The sequence below is a fragment of the Chlorocebus sabaeus genome, chromosome 19 (assembly GCF_047675955.1).
Source record: "Chlorocebus sabaeus isolate Y175 chromosome 19, mChlSab1.0.hap1, whole genome shotgun sequence".
Classification (NCBI taxonomy): domain Eukaryota; kingdom Metazoa; phylum Chordata; class Mammalia; order Primates; family Cercopithecidae; genus Chlorocebus; species Chlorocebus sabaeus.
The window spans coordinates 21,858,359-21,882,996 of NC_132922.1; the positions used below are offsets into that span (position 1 = coordinate 21,858,359).

General features: G+C 44.6%; 1 protein-coding gene across 1 annotated transcript in view; it reads right to left on the reverse strand.

Moving 5' to 3' along the window:
• The window catches only part of ZNRF3 (zinc and ring finger 3), a 175,023-nt gene that overhangs the window by 56,976 nt on the left and 93,409 nt on the right, over positions 1 to 24,638 (reverse strand). Inside the window, 1 exon segment of the mRNA XM_007975274.3 lies at positions 12,638 to 12,763. Coding sequence (XP_007973465.3) covers positions 12,638 to 12,763 — 126 coding nt within the window.

A 24,638-nucleotide genomic window follows, 5' to 3' on the forward strand; every position in this document is an offset into this window, starting at 1 on the left:
ATAGACAAGCTTTCTCCGCCGTCCCCTTTCCTTCTGTCTCTACACTCAGTGAGAATTTATGTCACCGAGGCTAGGGATGTGGTGCTGTCCTGCACAGGTGCTATACAACTACACTGAGAGGGAGGGGGAACTCCAGAAACGTCCAGGTTTTCTGGGAGGTTGGTAGACAGAAAACTAATCACGTGTAGTCACTGTCATGGTAGCCCCAGCAATCTGAAATGCATTCGAGTGACTGCCCACTGTTGTGGCTGGCATAATGTATGTGCATGGCCAGATGTATATGAGGCCCCCTCTACTTGAGAACAAAAAGCAGATGGGACTTTTGGGCTTGTCTCCAGGAATGAGAGATTCTGGCCAACTGACCTGGTACTGGTACTTCCTCTATCCCTCAAAATGGCCTCTCAAAAGTAGACAAGTTCAGTAGCTTTTTTTTGAGAGTCAGGGGTCTTGCTCTATCACCCAGGCTACAGTACACTGACACAATCATAGTTCACTGCGGCCTCAAGTGATCCTCCCACCTCAGCCTCCCAAGTAGCTGACCATGCCCGGCTAATTTTTTTTTTAGTAGGTTTTTTTTTTTTTTTTTTTTTTTTGAGACAGAGTCTTGCTCTGTCGCCCAGACTGAAGTGCAGTGGCACAATCTTGGCTCACTGCAACCTCCACCTCCCGGGTTCAAGCAATTCTCCTGCCTCAGCCTTCTGAGTAGCTGGGATTACAGGCACCCACCACCACGCTTGGTTAATTTTTTTTTATTTTTATTAGAGATGAGGTTTCACCATGTTGGCCAGGCTGGTCTCAAGCTCCTGACCTCAAGAGATCTGTCCACCTCGGCCTCCCAAAGTGTTGGGATTACAGGCGTGAGCCACCGCACGTGGCTTCAGTAGCTATTTTTGATGGGCTTTTCAGCTGGCCAGTCATACCATCTCTAGTTTTCTGGTTTAGCCTCATTTGTGACCCTTTTTGCATCAAGAGCCTGATTCAATGGATGGGGACAGTGGCAGGGAGGAGTGTCTAGAGCTAGGCTTCCCCCCGTCCTGGGAGGTGGCCAGCCGCCTGTGCTCCTCAGCTTGACAGACACATTATTTGTTCTGTTCACTCACTCTATCTTCAAAACTCTCTTAAGCCTCCCAGTGGATCTCAAATAATGGTTTCAGTTAGCCTTTTATAGCTAAAAATGTCTCTGATCTAGTTTTTTAAAAGTATTCTGCTTAATATAGCCTTTTAACCAAGAGGTTCATGGAAGATTTAGGTGTAGATGAAAAGCATCAAATTAAAATTTTGTGACTTTCAAATCATACATATGACCTTAGAAGAAAACTTGTATTCCCTGAGTTTTTCCACTTACATCATCCCAATCTTTTCTTTCCGATCTGATTTCCTTTACTAAGTTTCTTGCTTGCATCCGTTTTTTTTTTTTTTTTTTTGAGAGGGAGTCTCGCGCTGTCGCCCAGGCTGGAGTGCAGTGGCCGGATCTCAGCTCACTGCAAGCTCCGCCTCCCGGGTTTACGCCATTCTCCTGCCTCAGCCTCCTGAGTAGCTGGGACTACAGGCGCCCGCCACCTCGCCCGGCTAGTTTTTTTTTTTTTTGTATTTTTTAGTAGAGACGGGGTTTCACTGTGTTAGCCAGGATGGTCTCGATCTCCTGACCTCGTGATCCGCCCGTCTCGGCCTCCCAAAGTGCTGGGATTACAGGCTTGAGCCACCGCGCCCGGCCGCTTGCATCCGTTTTTAACCAAATACAGGAGATAGCTACCCAAATACTCCTTAAAATAAATACGAAGAGCTTTCCGAACTTCCTCCTCAACAAGAAACCCACCTTGCTCACCTTAGAAAAGGGACTTCCATCTGCTTGGTAGGAGTATGTTTAGAAATTAATAGTGATATTTCTTGAGTATTCACATATTCCAAGAACTTTACATACTTTTTTATTTTTTTTAGATGGAGTCTCGCTCTGTCGCTCAGGCTGGAATGCGGTGGAGCGATCTTGGCTCACTGCAACCTTTGCCTCCCAGATTCCAGCGATTCTCCCGCCTCAGCCTCCCGAATAGCTGGGATTACAGGTGCCCGCCACCAAGTCCGGCTAATTTATGTATTTTTAGTACAGACGGGGTTTCACCATGTTGGCCAGGCTGGTCTCGAACTCCTGACCTCAGGTGATCCGCTCGCCTCAGCCTCCCAAAGTGCTGAGATTACAGGCGTGAGCCACCACGCCTGGGCCATACTTTTTATTTTATTTTATTTTTTTAAGAGCCAGGGTCTCACTCTCAGTTGTGTGATTATAGCTCACTACAGCCTTGAACTCCTGGGCTCAAATGATCCTCCCATGTTAACCTTCTGAGTAGCTGAGACTACAGTGTGTGCCACCATGCCTGGCTAATTTTTTTTGTTTTTTTGTTGAAATGAGTTCTCACTTGTTGCCCAGGCTGGTCTGGAACTCCTGACTTCAATCCTCTCGCCTCCCAAAGTGCTGGGATTATAGGTGTGAGCCACTGTACCCAGCCACATTATTCTTTTTTTAATTATCAGAATTCTCTTTACAGAGGGGGTATGGAGAAATGGAGGCAGAGAGGTTAACCAGCCCAAAGTAACCCAGCTCTTACTGAACAGAATGATCACTTGCACCTCAGCTGTTCAGCTTTAAGATCTAGGCTCTTCGCACCCCTCAAGAGAGATGAATGTGCCATAGCACCAATTCCCAACAGAACCATAGCATAAAGGCTACCAGGAACCTGTTGTTCAAGGCAGGCAATGGGGCAAAGAAAGGAATGAAGGAGGAAGGGGAATTCCACTAGATACCAGTAAGCACCCCCACTCCAACCTCCCAACCCTGACATTTCTGAAGACCAGAAACGTTTCCAGACATTGCTAAGTGTCCCCTGGGGTGAAAATTGCTCCCGTTTGGAAACAATGTGATAAGAGGACCAGGCTGTTGTCTGGTTGTTTGTTATTAAATGTGGGAAACCGCACAGGTCAGTCCCAAATAGTTGCAGCGCGCTTTCAGGGATGCCATGGCAATCAATAAGCAATAGTCAGGGTGCCCCGTGCTCAGGTACGTGACAAATACCTACTTATTTCACTGACCAGAGAAGGCCTGGCGAGGCCAAGACCTATGATGTGGAACAGCTGTGACCAGGTCCATGGGACAGTTAGCCTCTTCCCCTTCCCACAGAAAATCAGACCCAAGGATTCCAGCCCAATTGTCCCTCTTTGAGAATCTCACCACACAGGAGTGTCTAAGCCGGACTTGGGTTAAAGCCCAGGGCACTCAGGTATCCCAGGAAATACATATCTGTGATCAAAACCCCAAATGAGAATGGTATGCGGAAAGATAAGGCCCCTTGGCCGGGCATGGTGGCTCACGCCTGTAATCCCAGCACTTTGGGAGGCCGAGACGGGTGGATCACGAGGTCAGGAGATCAAGACCATCCCGGCTAACACGGTGAAACTCTGTCTCTACTAAAAATATGAAAAAATTAGCCGGGCATAGTGACAGGCACCTGTAGTCCCAGCTACTCAGGAGGCTGAGGCAGGAGAACGGTGTGAACCCGGGAGGCGGAGCTTGCAGTGAGCCGAGATCGCACCACCGCACTCCAGCCTGGGCCACCGAGCAAGGCTCCCTCTCAAAAAAAAAAAAAAAAAGGATAAAAAGAATAAAGCCCCTTATCCCCACAACATCTACATGGCTTGTAAAAAACTCTCTAACTTTACCCAAGTTCCTGTCTCAAGTAAAGACCCATCCAGGTAAGCTCTGTTCTGTGTCAAGGCTGAATGTTATATCCCAATGCAAGCAGCAAAGATATTGAGATCTTCTTCACTGAAGTTCTTCAAATTCACTGTCTGGTTGTTTGTTATTAAATGTGGAAAACTGCAACCCACTGGTTTTACTCAAATTACTAACACTTCAGAACCAACATTCTTTTGGCCCCAGTACTGCAGAACAGAATAGCTCACCTTTACTCCCTGTATCGTCCTCTAGTTTCTGTTCATTTCCACTAATTTTATAAAAGGGTTTCTCTAACCCAGTTAAGCTCTCTGAGATCATCTTTACAGTGGGGCCATAATGCCAGCTCAATGAACTCAGATTACAGGTCTCCTTTCACATTCTCAAAAATGATTCAGAAACCCAAGAACTTCTGATTCGTTATATCTATTGATATAAATTAGGAATTATAATCTGAGAAATCTTTAAAACACAGAATATACAGGCACACATTCCATTAGTTGTCAGAGTGATGAAGTCACTAATTTTTTTTGTATTTTTAGTAGAGATGGGGTTTCACCGTGTTAGCCAGGATGGTCTCAATCTCCTGACTTCGTGATCCACCCGCCTCGGCCTCCCAAAGTCCTGGGATTACAGGTGTGAGCCACCGCGCCCAGCCTTGGATTTCAGTAAGTTTTATTTTCCTGTCCTCCATCCACTTTGTCATGAAGAGAGGATAACAAAAGTCTGTCTTCCCTTCCCCAAAATTCTCTATTTTGGGAGTTATTCTTTGAAACATAAGTAGAAAATTTCCCCAGGGCAGCCTGATGCACAAAGAAGGGTTTGGTCTCTGTCCTCATTGTACTGTACCTAGATTATCCATAACCCTCCCTGGGAATAACATTCTATGGGATGCAGGGTTTGCTTTCCCCCAGGATTCAGTAACATCAGTCACTCACTTCTTTCCTGGAGCAACTATGCTCCATCACTTAAGGAAAAAAAAAATGCTTATTTTTTTTTTATACCCACTGCCCTCAACTTCCATATTTTATGAAATGATTTAAGTAATACCATTGTTTTTGTAACTGTGGTAAAATATACATAACATGAAATTTGCCACTGTAATCATTTTTAAGTGCACAGTTCAGTACCATTAAGCATATTCACGCTGTCATCCAACCATGACCACCACTCATCTCCAGTACTTTTTCCTCTTCTCAAATGGAAGCTTCATACCCATTAAACAACTCCCCTTGTCCCTTACCCCACCCCAGGAACCACCATTCTACTTTCTGTCTCTACATATTTGACTTCTTAAATAATACCATTTTGAGTGATAAAAGGAACTGAAGGGGCCGGGCGCGGTGGCTCATGCCTGTAATCCCAGCACTTTGGGAGGCTGAGGTGAGCGGATCACCTGAGGTCGGGAGTTTGAGACCAGCCCTACCAACATAGAGAAACCCCGTCTCTACTAAAAAACAAAAAACAAAAATAAGTTATCCGGGCGTGATGGCGCATGCCTGTAATCCCAGCTACTCAGGAGGCTGAGGCAGGACAATTGCTTGAACCCAGGAGGCGGAGGCTGCAGTGAGCCAAGATTGTGCCGTTGCACTCTAGTCTGGGCAACAAGAGTGAAACTCCATCTCAAAAAAAAAGGAACTGAAGGACAATAACAATAAGAGAGGGAGAAAGGAACAGAAGATGGACAATAAGAGTCACCATTTGGTTTAGTGCTTTTGGTTGTGCCAGGAATGTGATCAACACTTGATATACATTATCTCCTTTAGGGGCTGTTCCCATCTAAACACGCAGAGGGGTTAAGTGACTGCAGGAGCTCACAGAGCTTAGAAGGCTTGGGGCTGATTGCGGTTGGCTCATGCCTGTAATCCCAGCACTTTGGGAGGCAGGATTGCTTGAGCCTAGGAGCCTGTTGCCTGGATAATATATTGAGACCTTGTCTCTACAAAAAAAATTTTAAACTAGCTAGGCATGGTGGCCCACACCTGTAGTCCCAGCTACTTGGGAGGCTGAAGTGGGAGAACTACTTGAGCCCGGGAGTTTGAGGCTGAGTGAGCCATGATCATGCTACTGCACTCCAGCCTGGGCAACAAAGCAAGACCCTGTCTCAAAAAAGGGTTAGAACTGGGGCTGGAACCTGTGTTAGTATGATGACTAAACCCAAGTCTTAACCCTTACATGGTCCCCCTCCCCCAACCACTTTGAAAAGTCAAGCTTCCTTTGACTCTGTTCTCTGTCTTCTGGTGATTTTGATTACCAGAGTCTATATTTGTGCTTTGCAAAGAAGTTCCCAAGACACTGAGGGCTGGACGTGGGTTAGTGGGCTGACCATATGGTTCAATTTTCCATCCACCCCTCGTACCTTGGTTTCCCCGCTGCTTATCAGAAGAGCCAGGATTAAAAACCAGCTCTCCTCCCTCTCAACATAGTTTTCCACCTTCCCATGCTGTTGGACATGTTGCTTCTACATTTCACATTTGCCTAAATGTGTAAACAGAGAAAGGAGAGACGGCAAACATGAAGAGCCCTCGGTAATTTCACTGGCTTGAACCCCGCTAAAGCATTTAAAAGAATAGATGTCTGGGTCCACTGGGTTCCTCAAAACATCTAGTGGCAGATAACTTGATCTCTCTGCAACCAGAATAGATGCCACTACCAAGCGAACATTCCCAGAACATAGATCCTACAATACCCGCTCTTTTGTCAGAAGCCTTCAGTGGCTCCCAGTTCTTTAGAAAATGAACACCAAACTCTTTAACTTGAGAGCCTCTTCCTTCCACAGCAGCTTTCAATGCTGCTTGAAGAACATCTTGCTCCCTTTTCTTCTGCCCTGTTCTGGAGATTCTTTTCCTACCTCATCCTGTCTCCTCGTACCTTTGTCTTACACAACTCCCCCTCTGTAAACCTGCCCAACTCCTCCAGTCCACGTGGACTCACTTTTCACTCACCACAAACACTCTCTGTGTTCAGGGGAAGAAGAGGATTTGATTCTATGTCGTACATATAGACCGTGAGTTCCTTCCAACCGAACCTTCTCTGAATGACTCAGAGATAGACTGAGGACATCGCCCACCAGCTCATGATCACATACATGACTTAGTGACTGCAGGGGCCTGCTATGAGGATGGCAGCCCAGCACTGCCTGCCACCAGCTCTCTTCTGGAGAACACATCTCCCCCTTGCTCCCTACCCATGGCAGCGCAGCCCCTGGGGCACAGTTGACTATCCTAAGGATGAACCCCCAGTCCAAGATGGGCCAATGAATCCCTTTTCTGGAATTTTTCAGACTCAAAACCCAGAGAGTTCAGGCCCAGGGATACTGGGGGGCTGTGTCTCCTACCAAATGGGGAGTGAGAGAATAGAGCAGATGCATGGATGGAGAAGACTTGAGGAGGGGGCCGCTGGCATCCAAGCCCTGGAGTCAGCTGCTGTGCAAGGGCATCAGTACCCCTGTCATGGGTTCTGTGACACAGCCCAGAATCCTCAGAGCAAATTCCTCTTTCTGCTCAACAGAGCTCAGGCTGAGTTTCTATTATGTGGAACTAACAGTTTTAACCAAGCCTGTGACTACTAAAAGGCAGCTGATTTCTTTTCTTTTTTGGGGGGCTAGGGGTAGTGGGGGCGGGAAGAGGGAGAGAAACAGGGTCTCACTCTATATCCCAGGCTATAGTGCACTGGCATGATCATGGCTCACTGCAGCCTCGAATTCCTGGGCTCAAGCGATCCTCTTGCCTCAGCCTCCCGAGTAGCTAGTACTACAGGCGTGTGTCACCATGCCCAGCTTATTTATTTATTTATTTACTTTTATTCTTTTGTGGACAAGAGGTCTCACTATGTTGCCCAAACTGGTCTTGAACTGCTGGCCTCAAGCAACTCTCCTGACTCAGCCTCTCAAAGTGTTCAGATTACAGGTGTGAGCCACCATGCCCAGGTGAGCATCTGATTTTTATCTAGAAAAACTGGCAAAGACAAAAGGAGGCAAAGAGAAGAAACGGTTGTTTTTTTGTTTTGTTTTGTTTTTTTCTGACAGAGTCTCGCTTTGTTGCCCAGGCTGGAGTGCAGTGGCATGATCTCAACTCACTGCAAGCTCTGCCTTGTGGGTTCATGCCATTCTCCTGCCTCAGCCTCCCGAGTAGCTGGGACTACAGATGCCTGCCACCACACCCGGCTAATTTTGGGTATTTTTAGTAGAGATGGGATTTCACTGTGCTAGCCAGGATAATCTCGATCTCCTGACCTTGTGATCCTCCCACCTCGGCCTCCCAAAGTGCTGGGATTACAGGTGTGAGCCACCACGCCTGGCCAGAAGAAAGGGTCTTATTTCAGATCTGCAAAGAGAAGCAGAAGGGTCTTATTTCAGATCTTGGCTCTTCTGAGCTATTCAATCTCAGGTTATGTAGAGAACTCTCTAGCACTCGATTTGCTCATGGTAAAATGGGAATCTGGATTGGATCTCAAATTAGCCTTAACAATTAAAGGAGACACCATAGGTAAAGCTCTCAGCACTCGGCGAGCACCCAATACCTGATGGTCATCCAACATTTCCCATAAGCCAGGCTCTGAGCTAAGTGCTCCATAAATATCTCGTAGACCCCCCACTACAATGACAAAGGCAGCATCAGCCCTGCTGCACAGAGAAGAATGCACCGAGAAATGAAGTACCTTTTCCGAGGTCAGTCAGTCAAGGCTGGGTCTCTGTAATATGACATTCCCTTTCTTGTCCTTTTCTTAATTTCCCCACATTGTACTCTTAAGCCTTGGAGAGAGCTAAAGCCATGCCTGTTGATCATGTTGTTTTTCTTTTTCTCTCTTTTTTTTTTTTTTTTTTTTTTTTTTGGGAGAGAGAAGGTCTCTTTGTTGGCCAGGCTGGAGGGCAGTGGCACAATCTCAGCTCACTGCAGCCTTGACCTCTTGGGCTCAAGCAATCCTCCCACCTCAGCCTCCCAAGTAGCTGAAACCACAGGCATGCACCACCATGACTGGCTAATTTTTGTGTTGTTTGTAGAGATGGCATTTTGCCATGTTGCCCAGGTTGGTCTCAAATCCCTGAGCTCATGCAATCGGCGCGCCTCAGCCTCCCACAGTGCTAGGATTACAGGCACGAGCCACCATGCCTGGCCCATGCTGTTTTCCAAACCTCTCCCTAAGAATCTTCTCTAACATGGGGTGGTGGTTATGGGGCATTTATTCCGCCATGAGTTACAGAGTCAGGGCAAACCAGGCTTTGCTAGAAACACCAGCACCTCTCATGTTCCCGGCCATGAGACTCTCCACAGGTGAAGCTATTAAAGTCAACCTTCAAAATTCTTAGGAGCTCTATAAGATGCTTAATAAACACTGATTGAATTGGAGGGTTAAAATGCCCGGGACATAAACATAGACTCCTGTGATTTGGCGATGGTTTAAGACCCTTACATTGATTGACTGATTGATTGATTGATTGATTGGACACAGGGTCTTCCTCTGTTGCCCAGCCTAGAGTACAGTGGCACAATCACAGCACACTCCAACCTCCACCTCCAGCGATTCTCCTGCCTCAGCCTCCCAAGTAGATGGAACTACAGGTTCGCACTACCACTCCCAGCTAATTTTGTTTTTTTAATAGAGATGGATTTTGCCATATTGGCCAGGCTGGTCTCAAACTCCTGGCCTCAAGTGATCTGCCCGCCACAGCCTCCCAAAGTGCTGGGATTACAAGTGTGAGCCACCATGCCTGGCCAACACCCTTACTTAATAGCAAACTCTAAGAAATGTCAATTTTATTCTATTTTAACTTTTTAGGACTTAAACTGTCACAGGTAACAGAGTCTGTCTTTCAATGCTGTAAGTAGAATCTCTCCAAACTAGAATATCAAAGAAAGATTTTAAATATGATACAGAAGCTCAAAATATTAGAAGAACAAGGAACCCAGAACAGCCTCTTCACATTAAGTACAAGAGAGAGGCTCAGAAAGCTGGAGAGATGTGTCCATGCCTGGTCTGAGGCAGGGTCTGGCCTGGCGCCCTCGCCTGCTGCTCCCCCGTGGGGGCTTGCCCTCATCCCAACTCTGCCTCCCTAGCTGATCCTGTCTGTACCTCCTCCCACAGAATGGAAAAGAAGAGAAGGAGGGGATCATAAATCATATTTCTCTCATGAGTTTAGAGCGTTCTTTTCTGAGAAGTTCAAAAGCACTCAGTAATAAACTGAGGTGACAAGTTTATGTCTTTTCCTTTTAAAATGCAATTTTATTTGAACTCTTGGAGAGGCATTTACATGTTTTAATTTAGGACATTCCTCTCTTATTTCAAGGTTTCGCCCTGTGGCATTGTCTGTGAGTGGGTGGGTGCGTGAAGAGGGTAGGTGCTGGGGAGGGGGTTAGCCTGTGTCTAGGCCACCCCTCTTCCCCCACAGGCTTTTCCGAATGCCTGGCCCGCCTGCAGCGGACAGAGTCCTCCCTTCGTGGGTTTTCAACAAGTTTCAACATCCACAGGAAGGAGCCCCCACCCTCAAGCTAGCTAGTTTTCCTCCTATGCCTTTTCTGCCTCTGTCCACTGCCCGCTTTTTCAGAGCCAAGAAATGGATAGAAAATCATGAATTCTGCAGGGACTAAGCTGCGGGAATCACTTTGCCTTCCTTTAACCTATTTTTTTGCTACCAGCCCCGGGGGCTCAGAAAACAAGAAAACGCAGTTGTCAAAGTTAATGAAATTGAGACTGAGAACAACCACACTTTAAGAAGATGATGAGAGAAAGAGAGAGGGGAGGCAGGAGAGCAAGAGAGGAAGAGACAGAGATCTTGACTCATCGCACCTCCCGCACCGGCCCAGGCTTTAAACAAATGCAAAACTGTCTTTCTTTGGCCCAAGCTTTTGTGCTAATGATTTTATTCAGGTGTAAACTCAAAGCCAAACTGCAATGACTAACCATGTGCAAATGCTGCCCGCCATCAGCCTTTCCAGAGAAACGTGGGGGCTGCTGCTTGCAAGCAGATAGAACCACATGCTCAGCTTCTGGGCCCCTGCATCCAATAAATATTTGGAGAATGAATCAACTTAAGAAGCACTTAATGATTCAATATATGCCTAGGGTTTTTTATTCCCCCTGGCATCACGGGCCAGCAGGCCAAATCATACAAAACTCTCCAAGTAAAACCACTACATGGTTGTTCCAGGCAGAGGAGGAAATAGTTGGGTTCTCCGAGTGACTTCAGCAAGTTTCCCCACCACTAAACCATGGGAGAACTACAGGATGACCCTGTGATCCCTGTTCCAACCCATTTATAGATGCGAGAGACAAAAAGATGGAGCCCCACCAGACTGGGGCAAAGCAAATGAAGCCAAGGAGCCGATTCCTGCATAACAGCAGTTAAAGTACAGGAGAAAATGTTATAATAGGAGCGTAATGCCTACAAGGAAAGCACTGTTCCTACCCTGTAGATGTAGCTGGCATTTCTCCTAGGAAAACACTAAAATATCCTCAAGGGGATCATTGCTCTCCTACCACCACTAAGCAGCTCTGGCCAATTATTTAAACGATGAAGTATCAGGGCCTGAGCCACCTAAAACACCTCAATTCAACTTTGTGAACTGTAAAGCAAACAGCTAATAATTCCTGTGGGGTTCTTTTTTCCAACTAAAGGGCAGGAAAACTTGACAAGTGACTTGAAGTTATTCAGAAGACAAGTGGGATGCAAAAACCACAAACAGATTAGACCTGTACCTGGGGCCAAAGGTCTTTCAAGAGACAATGGCAGGGACTAGTTTAAGTCTGGAAAGTCTCCTCTCTAGCACCCTGCTTCAAAACTACCCCTTCTCTCTCCTGGATTTCTCAAAGACAGCCTCAAGAGGTTAGGAACCAGGACAGTTTTTTGCCCCAGCTCTTTCCCCATGGTACCTAGAATGGCAGCTTTTGAGAATATAACAGATATCCAGTCAGTACCACTATCCTTAGGAGAGACCACCTTTCTCCCAACCAAACTTCAAATCACCTTCTCTAAACCTTTGTTTTTAACAAAATGATGCAGTTTAAACAAAATCCAGTTTAAAACAGGTTGTTACCTGTCATATTTTAAGATTGTTGATGAGTGCCTTTCCAAAGTAAATTTATTTCTATCTTATACTGCAGTCAAAGTAATGCTGACCCTCTTGGCTAAAATGTCTTTTTTAGTACTTCTAAATGGAGTGATGGTAGCCAATGGCAGCAAACGTTTATTGAGGGCTTACTTTTGTGTGAGGCGTTTGCATCTCATCTCACCTCCTAACCACCTATGAGGTAAGTTCTAATACAGGACCATAATTGCTGTCTGCCATTCTGAAACCAAAAAAAGCTCTAAAACCCAAACATTTTCCCATAACTTACTTGGCAGCAAAACTTAATGGACCTGAAACTCATCTGGAGGCAAAGCTGCCGTGAACAAACATTAGGTTATTTAGATTTTAGTTATCCCACTTAATGTGAAGATCCCTATGGTTTGCTATACAAATGTGAATGTGTTTGGTTACTGAGTGCTTCCCTAGGTCTCTTGGAGGTTACTTAATATAAAATCTATACCCCTTAATGCCTTTCTAAACTCCCCAAATCTCAGAATTCTGAAACATCTTGCCCCAAGGGTGTAAGATAAAGTATTGTGAATCTCTATTATTAGCCCATTTTACAGATAAGAAACTAAGACTCCTTGAGTGAAGCAAGTTGCCCAAGGCCACATGGTGGACAAGAGGCTAGAGCCCACTCTGAGACTGGCAGTCTCTCTGAGTCTGGGCTTGTAAACACTGGTGGGCCACTATAAGGCATGTCTCAGTCCCCACCTTAGACAACTTCAGCTGGGAAGAAGCACTGTGCCAGCATGGCTTTTCTCCATAATCAACTATCTGAGGAATGCTGAAATGGAAGAGCAGAAAACACCAACCAGAAACACAGTGATTCCAAGGGCCTGGTGCTTACCTTGCCTAGGACAGTGAGGCATGGTTTCGGGTCCAATTCTGGCTGTTCCAGCTTCACCACTCCTACCCAGCCATATTCATACAAGTCCTCTTCGTCATTGTTATTACATAGGCCCAGTGGGTGCATCTAGGAAATAAAATGGAAAGAAAACTTCAGCAGGCAAGCTACATGTTTCCTTGACTCATACTGTGTATTTCTCAGATACTATAGCCAAAAGTAATGTCAAAACTTAAAATTTTAAGAGTGGGGATGGTTTTTCAACCCAAGGGGAATTTTATTTCAGCACAATGAGCTGAGCACTGGGGAGAACACAATAGAGCCATTATAAATGTATATTATGCATGCTTCTTTACTGCCTTTTAAGTGATGGTGATCCAAGGTGGAAACTGCCCAATAGGATCTAGGGAAAGAAAACAGCACAATTCCCATATAAATGCCAATCTAAATTGCTGTGAAATGCCATAAATTTAACACTAAGTAGCAATTACAGACAAGACTAGCTAGGTTAGTATCCAAGATTGTTTGGCTTCTAGACTTCAACAACATGTCTACTTCAACTTACGTAAGAGGATCTGGAAACACATCCCGGACTCTATGCAGAGACCACAGACATCACCAGTGTAATTAACAGGCTGTTTAAAGGCTACCCGTGGTTACTGGGAAACAGATAAAATTCTTTGAGGTCTTTTCAAAATTTGCAAAGCACAAAATCAAAGATGGGTAGATAAGCAGTGTCAAATTTCTGCGTGTGAAAGTGCAGTCAAACCAGAACAACCCTAAGGTCTGTGCTCACAGTTCTATCATTGAGTGGTACCAGGCCCTAGAATCCCTAATAACAATCTGAGAAGAGGAAATCCTCAGGGATAAACATAACTTATCAAGAAGTTGATAAGCCTAGCACTGTGTGTGCTAAGCTCTTAAATAAGTGGAAGAAATACGTCTTTAGATTCATGACAAGTTAGAAACACAAGAGACCTAAGAACACACTGTAGACAGAATATGGTCCCCAAGATATCTATGTCCTAATCTCCAGAACCTGTGCATAAGTTACCTGACACAGCCAGAGACTTTGCAGATGTGACTGAGTTTGAGATGGACAGATTCCCTGAATTATCTGGGTTGGTCCAGTGCAATCACAAAGGTCCTCATAAGGGAAGCAGGGAAGCATGAGAAAGACGGAGAACAGATGTGATGACAGAAGCAGAGGCTGATGTACTCTGAAGGTGGAGGAGGGGGCCATTAATCAAGAAATGAGGATGGCCTCTAGAAGCTGACAAAGATGAAAAATGGATTCTCCCCTCAAGCTTCCAAAAAGAATGTAGCCCTGAAGACCTGTTTGGAACTTCTGACCTCCAGAACTGTAAGAGAAAATATTTGTGTTGCTTTAAGCCACTAAGTTTGTAGAAACTTGTTACAGCAGCAAATAGGAAACTAATACGCCCACCTTATCCCCTGGTTGTTTTACAGATAAGAACAGAAATCCAAGATAAGTGGCTTTTCCAACACACAGCCAGTATGTAGCACACCCAGAGGTCACCAGGCCCTTGGATTCACAATCCAGTGCCTTCCCACTCCACTTGCTTACTTTATCCTCCCTTCCTCTGAGAGCTGACCATCTGACAGGGGAAGTCTAAGAGATAAAATCCTTAGAAAAAAAGTTTCCAGCTCTAAATCCTGTGGTATTCAAGTGTAACATGAGTTTGGTGCAGGCAGCAAGAGTTGCTAGAATGGCTGGGGAGGCTTTGTGCAGCTGCTGAGCCTCGACAGAGCTTCGAAGGAAGAGTTAGACTGACCAGGGCAAAATGAGAGAGGGAAGTCAGTTCCAAGCCTGGGGAGGAGTTGCTAAGAGATGATATAGAGGGGGGAAAAGAATGCATCCAGTCTGATGAGTAGGAACGGTTACTGTCTACACTGAGAAGGAAAGAGAAGGGCTCAAAAATCAGGATGGAGTCTGGACACCAAGACAGTATTACAGGTTCTTAGGCAGAAGATGGTGTACTGAAAGAAGTTATTTTAGGCAGGCAGGTAACCTCTTCAGCAGTGGTATTCTTGGACTCCAGAGACAGCAACAAGTGGAGGGCAAAGGGTGCAGGCCAAAAATAAGAGATCCTTGACAATTCAATGAAACAACAGGAAAGGGGTTGCACAAGTTCATAAGGCAGGTGAGAGGTCACCACTGCTGAGCACAGGGCAGCCAGCAGCTGTCTTTATAGTGGATGAGAGATACCCCACCCCTTGGGAATTCCAAGATATGAGATAGAGGGCCCTGGGACATCCAACTTTGCAGGAGCTTTCAGGCTCACGGAATATGCCTGAAGGGCCAATGGAGGTTCTGTGGTGCCGCGGGTGGTGCAACCTTTCCTCCAGGATGCCCCCGCAGGATTCAGCCCACTCTAGAATGTTCTACAGTTATTAAACAATGAGTAGTCTGAAATGCTGAGACCTCCGACTAGAAAAAAGGTGAGCAAGAGGAATGAGCCAATTATGTCAACAGCTCAGGCACCTCTGACCTCCGGGAAAGGGCTCAAGACCCGGCTCACTCCAGCACAGCTCAGCCAGCTTCCTGAAGTCTCAGGTCAAATCATGGTAACGGCAACCAATATTCCACAGAATTTTTAACCTGGCCACGCAATTTGGAGGTTTCCAGATGAATGGCTGCTTTTGGTTACTTATATATTTATGGGGTTTGACCAATGATAAAGAGTTGCTTTGGAGGAGCAGAGGCATCACTCAGGTCTAAGACGTTGCATCTATATCAAAACTTTACTAAAGAAAGGAGCCAGGCACAAAACACCCCATACTGTATGATTCCATTACATGTCCAGAAGAGGCAAACCCATTGAGACAGAAAGCAGACTAGTGGTTGCCAAGGGCAGCAGGGAGGGGGCAAATGAGGAGTGACTGCTCAATGGGTACAGGGCTTCCTTTTGGGTGATGAATACGTTCTGGAACTAGATGGTGGTGAAGATTGCACAACACTGTGAACATATTAAATGCCACTGAATTTCATGCTTTAAAATGATTACAATGGTGAATTTTATATGAATTTCACAATTAAAAGGTTTAAAAAAAAAACAAAAAGCAACTGTCCTAAGAGCTTACTCAGGAATGACTTACGCCCTGCCTAGCACTGTCCTCAGCTAACACGGGGATCCCACAGTGAAGGATAATGTGCTTTCTACCCTTCCAGAGCCTAAGTGAATTCCAGCAGCCCTTCAGGAAACTGTGTCCTGCAGAATACTACCTACCACAAGATGAAAAACAGGTTCTTGCACAAGTAAATAACACTGAGAAGCTCTTCATAGGGACTCAGGATCTACATGTGTGAATTAAAGCTCTGCAGTGGCCAATGGTTTAATAGGGCTTGTAACCTTTGCTAAAACCACCATTTCCTACCCTTTGTTTATAAACTTGTTTTGCATTTAATCTGATCACGTGATTTCATGGGACACACTTTGAGAGATGCTAAGTTAGGGAGAACACATACACACACATGACAATAAACCAATAGTAAATATGACATGAGGCAAAGCTAAATGTCTGCAAATGCTGAACACCCATGACGCAAAGACTTAAGGCCACGGCAGAAAGAAATGGAGGGATAGTCGAGGACAGCTGGAGAAAAGACGAGGCTTGGGAAAGAGGCAGATGTGGAGGATGGGGAGAAGACAAGGAATGGGAACCCAGAGGCAGCTGAAGCCAAAGCCCAGGCCTGACCCACTGCAGCCAGTGAGGTGGAAGTGGGCCTGACCAGGCCGGAGGCTTACTCTCTTGAAGAAGCAGAACACACGGCCTCAGGAAAAGCATGTGGAGAGCGTGTCCAGGCATGCAGAAATCTGAACTATGTAAGCCTCAAACACACCCAGGGGTCCCTTAGGGCTGTCAGGCCAGTGCCCTGGGCTGCACTTCACTGCCAGCCTCTCTCCTCTCCTAAGCAGTCATTCCTTCCCACTTTCCTCCAAACTCCTCTATCAAATCTTCCCAACACTGGGGTGGGTGACTTAGCAGCGCAACACGTCAGCCCAGTAAAGGGCATTGACTTGTGAACAGGAATGAAAGCCTTTAAAACTAAAAATATTTTTCTAAAGTGCCAGTGGGAGGGATGCTTTACCCTCTTGTGGAGGGTAAAGAAGCCACTAAGATCACATCTCAGAGGATAAAACACCTACCTAACCATCCATTCCACTTTCCCACTTCCACCTTAAGTTCCTTCTCTCCTGAGATCCTTATTCCAGTTTACATCTCCAGCACAAGTCTGTTAATTCAATCTAACAGGCTCCTTTGACCCACCTATTGAATACCATATTATATGATTCAGGTCTCTGTTAGCTGGCCCCGATGACAGTATCAACTACCCTAGGCCTCCAGCCACTTCCACTCTGAGGTTCTCTTTTCCCAAGGGCTCCAAGTTATGAGCTCTGGAGATGTTTTTATAGAGAAGCAGAGGTAGTCATTATGTGAAAATATTCCTTAGTGAACTGACCTGTCCCAAGGATGGAGTATTCTAGGCGAAGGTATAAAATGCAAATGAACATACCATTTTGTTTGCATTTTATGGGGAAAGTGAAAGAGAGGCCTTTCCCATTAATTGGACATCTACTATGTTAACACCTTTTTTTTTTTTAAGGCAAGGTCTCATTCTGTCCCCCAGATGGGAGTGCAGTGGCACAATCACAGCTTACTGCAGCCTCGACCTCCTAGGCTCAAGCAATCCTGCTACCTCATTTATTGACTTTTTTTGTGTGTGTAGAGACAGGTCTCACTATGTTGCCCAGGCTGGTATTGAACTCCTAGGCTCAAGCAATCCTTCTGCCTCGGCCTCCCAAAGTGCTGGAATTACAGGTGTGAGCTGCTGCACCTGACCGGTTTACACATTTTAATCTCATATTTAATCCAACAGGGAACTCCTGCTAATTGTTGGAATATCAGATGATATAGTGACTAAACTAGGTAAATAAGTTGCAAACTAGAACTGCAAATCAGCAACCAATGCAGAATTTAACAGAGTCCATGAAAGTCCTATTAGTCAACAACTGGATTCTACTCAAAGCCAATGGCAAACAATCTAGTTAAGGATTAAAGAAGAAACACGCATGGGAGCTTCCACAGAGAATGATCAAAGGATTAAGAGAGACCTTTGGAAAAAGTGAGAGTCCTCTCAGTTGGAAAACAACTTTTTTTTTTTTAGACGGAGTCTCTGTTGTCCAGGCTGGAGCACAGTGGTGAGATCTCGGCTCACTGCAACCTCTGCCTCCTGGGTTCAAGCAATTCTCTTGCCTCAGCCTCCTGAGTAGCTGGGATTACAGCCACCCACCACCACACTTGGCTAATTTTTGTATTTTTAGTACAGTCAGGGTTTCACCTTGTTGGCCAGGCTGGTCTCAAATTCCTGACCTCAGGTGATCCACCTGCCTTGGACTCCCAAAGTGCTGGGATTACAGGCATGAGCCATCGCACCCGGCTGAACTCAAACCTAAGTAAAGGATGCCATATGCACAGTCTTATACAATTTTGCTGAGAATATCCCCACACTGCCCACACGAGATTCAATCTTTGTTTATTCTCAAAAATCAGTCCAAGGCTGCAATTATAATTTAAATATAAACCATTACTTTCATTTTTATTTTTCAAGATATAGCCCCAATGAAATGTTTATTTCTACTTTCTCCTAAGAAATACTGGGCCCTAAGCCAGGCATAGTGACACATACCTACAACCCCAGCTACTGGGAAGCTGAGGCGGGAGGATGATTTGAACCCAGGCGCTTGAGACCAGCCTGGCCAACATAGCAAGATTGTGTCTCAATTTTTTAAAAAAGATAAAAAAGAATTATTAGCCTCTAATTTTAAAAGATCCCAAGGTCCTAATTTGGATAACAATCATCTGTAGAGAATAAGAACCTTTTCCACAAGAAATTCCTATACTCTTCCAAAGTTTCAGCTAGACACTGCTTCCACGCCATCCCTGCAATCATCAGGTAAAAACCAGGCATATTATTCACACATGCTAACACCAGCCAGTGACATATAGGCACTGACAACATACAAGATCTGTGTGGTTCTGAATGCCTAATCATTCAAAATTCTTCGTAGGATACTTCAGTGTATGGTGTTCAAGCATATTAACTTTGAACTTAATGTAGCATATAAGCATTTAAAAGTTGCAGGCAGTTCTGAGTTTACTTTCTTAAAATATATGGATGCGTAGGGCTTTCCTAGTCAGATGCTTGACATTTATGTTTTCGTCTTATTATTTTTAAGAAAGTTAAAAACAGCTGAGTTGTAAGAACTCAAGGACATCAGAATGAACTACTAATGAAAACATAAAGAAAAAAATCAAATAGACATGGAAATCTTAGACTGGAACCAAGACTCCATCGAACAGAGAATACTAAGGGGAAGGATGGCCTGAAATGAGAAGACAAGCAAAACTTCTGGGGCAGATTAACAGAAGAACTTGATGCAAATAATAAGTTACAATGAAAGTACGAGGGTATAACAGAAAATATGCCCTGGGTTATAACTTTGATTTTGTTTTACTTTTGCTCTTTGTGCAATAACTTTGGGATACTCAACATCTTGCTTAAGTCAACTGAAGGAAAATGCCTACCCACTCCTTTATCATGAGTTTGACATTATTATGAAACTGTCACTCTTACCCTCTCACTCCTTATTTTGTTCCAATGGATATTTTGGGAAGGAAGGAATGAGATTTGAGATCATGCAATCTTGTGTTGAAATCTCATTTCTGCCTTTTATGATGCACATCACCTAGGCAGATGAGTTGATTTCTATAAACCTTGATTTTAAAAATTATTTGTATAAATTGAGGTGTGATTTTGTTACATGGCTATATTGTGTAGTGGGTGAAATCTGGGCTTTTAGTGTATCCATCACCTGAATAATGTAAATGGTACCCATTAAGTAATTTCCCATAATCCATTCCCCTTCCTCTCCTCCACCCACCTTTCTGAGTCTCTAATGCCTGTACTTCCACACTCTATGCCCCTATATGTTTTCCATATGGATTTTCTTATCTGTAAAATGGAGACTGTAGCATCTGTCTTAACTGATAAGGACAAATACAGACATCCTTAAGGATTAAATGAGATAAAATACATCAACATAGTAACACCAGTAGACATTTCATCAATGGGAAAGCTCTCTCCTTCAACTTCTCTAGACCTGTCATGTTCATTTGTATTTTACGCCTTTACCTAGAATACTTTGCCCTTCAAGACCAACTTAAATGTCACCCCTTCCATGGAGCTTTCTTGAATCAACTAATACTTCTTGAGTCTCAAATGCTTTGTATGGTGCTTACTGGTTCCTACAGCCTCCCCTCTAAGATGGGCACCTGCTTCTAGAAAGACAGTCTTATTCAGAAGTCCCCTTTCACTCTACCCAGAGCTTTGTACCCAACAGGTGCTCAATAAATGACTGCTGGCTGAACAAATGATCTCTGGCCTGGAGGCAGGCCTGCTACCATGTCTCTTGCTGTCTTTGGTGAGCCACTTGGGTCTCTGCTCTGCTAAGTGAGGTACCAGGGCAAATACGTCAGGATTTAATCAACTTGCTGCATGAACTTTGAAAGACTTAGCTCTTACAGTTATTGATTATTGAGTCATCAAAGACATTCCCAGGACAAAAAAGATTTACTGGCAATGGTATAGGAGCAAAGGCTGCTCCTCCTTGGCCTTGCTGTGGGGCCACAGCAGCCCAAACATGCTGGGGTGGCTACTGCTTACTATACACAGAGACCACAACACTGGTGCCCTTTACCGTGACAGCACCTTGAAAGGGCAGTAGAAGGGGAGGGAGAATGGAAGATGTCCTCCCCAAAAAAGCAAGTCTCAAATTTTCCCACCCATGTCCAACCTCAGGAGTTGCTGTCAGCAACAACAAAACAAGGAAATAAAACTAAGGAAAAGGCAGGCATGGGATCCAAGCACAGGGACTCCCCCAGATTAGAGAAATAAAGAGAAATCCCAGGACGATGGCTTTGCAATCAGCCTGTTAAAGGACAGGTCCAGATGGGGCCAGAAGGATGAGGCTACAGGACAGCCAAACAAACAAACAACAACAAAAACATAACTCATTACCCAGTGGGTTAGATGGTACTGAGGAGAGTTTTATAGTTCTGAACAAGAGGATGACAAGTGATAGTTACAGCAAACTAAAGTAATGGAGGGCCAGGGTGAGGGGAGCAATGATTAACTCCAGAAAAAAAACAAAAAGTTACACCAGGGCTGGGCGCGGTGGCTCAAGCCTGTAATCCCAGCACTTTGGGAGGCCGAGACGGGTGGATCACGAGGTCAGGAGATCGAGACCATCCTGGCTGACACGGTGAAACCCCGTCTCTACTAAAAAATACAAAAAACTAGCCGGGCGAGGTGGCAGGCGCCTGTAGTCCCAGCTACTCGGGAGGCTGAGGCAGGAGAATGGTGTGAACCCAGTTGGCGGAGCTTGCAGTGAGCTGAGATCTGGCCACTGCACTCCAGCCTGGGCCTCAGAGCGAGACTCCGTCTCAAAAAAAAAAAAAAAAAAGTTACACCAGGATCGGAACCCATAATCAGGGTATGACCTATGTGATATAACTACATTGGAAGAATGCAGAAATGAGAAGAGGGGAGTGAAAAGCAAAGTCTTTTTCTACAGAAGGAGGTCAACACATTATTCTGCAATTGACTATAAGAGTTACAGAAATTTAGAAACAATCACAAAGATGAAGAGCAAAAGAAACCACTAAAGAATTGAAAATAGTTGCCTCTGGGAAGAGCAATCGGGGTAGTGAAGGTGAATCAAGAAAATGCTCTTTTTTATTATAAACCGTGATGTACGCTTTGTCTTTTTATAAACAGACATGTGAATGATTTTGATCAAAAATTTTATGCAATGCTAGAAATAATAACTCCCTTTCTCCAAGTGTTCCAGCAGATTCTATGGGTCCTCCTCACTGGAAAAGGCAGGGAAGGATTTCATCAGGCCCAAGAGAGACCCCACAGGATCCCTGCACTGAGGAGCGGACATCTGAAGGGAGACTTTGTCTGAGATGGCTGTTCTGGGAGCCATCCAGGATGTGGGCTGGTGATGACTCAGGGAGACACAGTAAGAGAAAGAACCGGTAGCTCTCACCACCCTTCGCAACCAAAAATAGCTCCCAGGTGGCATCAGAGTGTGACATAGATTTGGGTGTTACAGAGACAGCAGACACAATAACCAGGGTGATTGTTCTGAGAAGCTCCAGTTTTCTCCCAGACACAGATATAACCTCTAGAAGAGGCACTGAACATTCCACTTGCATTTCTGAATAGAGTTACTAAGGCAAAATGCTACCAACAAGCAATGCATATACCTGGCCATCTCTGGTACCATAAAACAACTCGTTTTATGTTTAAATATGAAGATGAACTTTCTTCAATTTCGTCAGAGCCCAGTGAGACTGACTATCATGGTTTCATGTGGTTTCATGTTTTGTTAATGGACAAAGAAGGTAGGGGAACTTCGAAGCCAAAAGACGATGTCAGACAAGGTTAAATATCTGGAGAAAAAGAACTATGTTCCCTTGAGTATGGTACATCAAGCCAAGCTTTGAAACCAAGACCAGCTCTTTAAGAAGCTTTCAGTACAAAATCCTTGAGATATACTGGTGCACCTTCCACATGTCTGAAAGGGCAAAATTGAAACTAGGGCTAGTGTGCTTTTATCCAAGGTTACAAATCTCTACACTAGGCTGAGAGTTTAAAATAACTTCAAAAGAGCCGCCTGCTTCTAAGTGGGTTACTGTTACACAGGAGCCAAATACTAAACTAATAGGAGGACGAGACATTTCACTCTGTAATATTATCTCATCAAAAAATTCCTGGGGATTTAAAAGGGAAACTTCCTTCTTTTTGTTCTTTTGCCACTATCGGCCAGGGTAGGGTGTCGCTGTGGTACAGAGTTTCACATCAGTCCCAGACCTTTTCTTATAAGGTGTGGTGGCTAGAACTAAGACTTACAATTTACGTGAAGGAATGGAAAAAGGACAGCCCCACCCATTTTTCTCTTGAATCATAAGGATTTTTTTCCCTCTTCTATTGTACAAAGAAATGGACAATTCTTTTGCTCTTTGAACAAACAGCCTAACCCTTTTTCTGGATCTAGAATCAAACAGAACCTGAATAGTTATTCTCCCTGTTGTCATAGCAATGAGGGTAACTGTGATGGGTCAGAAACTACCCCAGACACTAAAAAGCTGCTGGCTGTTGCTGCTGTTTCACAGAGAATTCCAGCTGGGAACTGCCTGAGGACTGTGGAGTTCTCTCGGCTGAGGACTCTGGCTTTCGGAACACTCAGCTGGAGTCTCTCCCAGTGGGTATCACTTTTTTTGAGAAAACCCAAAAAGAGCCTCTATACTTATTTGGTTCCTCTGTACCAAATGAACAACTGAGAAGTGACCTGTCAGAAACTTGGGGAAGCAGCAAGCATTTCAAATCCACTTTTTCCCTTGAGTATCTCCCATGTCCTAGACTTTCATTTTGTCAGAGAATTATGTTGAAACTTACATATGGCCCCATGTATATCTCGTATCGGACTTTACAAACCCTCACTTAGAATGGCTGTTGCTAGTTTCAAATAGATAAGATGCCTCGTAAGTTAAAAAAATTTTTAAAGTGTGCAGTAGACTATAGAAACCTTAAGCTAAATTAATTCTAAATTCATTCTTGAAGTGACTCAAAGAGACCCATGTGCCTACCAGATGACAAGTATTGTTCTCTACATAGAAATTCACTGACACAGTTTTACTTCAAATTGCAAGGCAACTTATAAAGGACACTTGATTGTTCTTATTATGAAAAGGATTAGGTGCTTAAACACATCAAAGAGTTACTAAATTAAGATGAAATACAATACTATAAAACAACAAATCATTCAAACTACATGATGCTGAACTGAAACTAGAAAAATAAGTGAAAAAAATTCCAAAGCTATATTAATTTATTTTTTATTGAGACAGGATCTCACTTTGTCACCCAGGCTGGCGTGTAGAGGCGCAATCTCTCAGTCCCCCAGGTAGTTGGGATTACAGGCATGCACCACCATGCCCAGCTAATTTTTGTATTTTTAGTAGAGACAGGGTCTCACTATGTTGTCCAGGCTGGTCTCAAACTCCTGGATCCAACTCAAGTAACCCACCTACCTCCACCTCCCAAAGTGCTGGGATTACAGGTATAAGCCACTGCACCCAGCCTATTTATTTTTTGAGACAGGGTACTGCTCTGTTGCCCATGCTGGAGTGCAGTGGCATGATCTTCACTCACTGCAACCTCTGCCTCATTTATATTTTTATAAATGATGAAGCAACATGAGCTAAGTCAATTCCTTTAGGACAATTAGTGAACTAGATAGTGACAAAGTGGGGCAGAAAGTACAAACGTATTTTTTAAACTTCTCCATATGAGCAGGTACAGAACAAAGATACACTGCAAGGAAAGAAATGATTGAGAGTTAAGGGACACATGCAACTAATTTATAGTAAGAAAACAGAATCATCATCCACCTTATTGGTGATGAATACAACAGCAAAATCAGTCAAGTAAACCAGCTACTAAACCCCACTTGGGCAAACACATTCTGGCCATGCTGCAAATTGGCTCGATTTGGGGGGAAGCGGTCTGGCAATGAGACAATGCCCAAGCTCTGTATGTCCTTCCCCCAACAATTTCATTTTTCAAACAAACCCTGAGGAAATAACCTCAAAGTAGTAATTTTTTTTTTTTGAGACAGAGGCTTGCTCTGTTGCCCAGGGTAGAGTGCAGTCGTACGATCTCAGTTCACTGCAACCTCTGCCTCCCAGATTCAAGCGATTCTCCTGCCTTAGCCTCCCAAGGAGCTGGGATTACAGGCACCCGCCACCACGCCTGGCTAATTTTTGTACTTTTAGTAGAGACGAGGTTTCATCACGTTGGCCAGGCTGGTCTTGAACTCTTAACCTCATGATCTGCCCACCTCGGACTCCC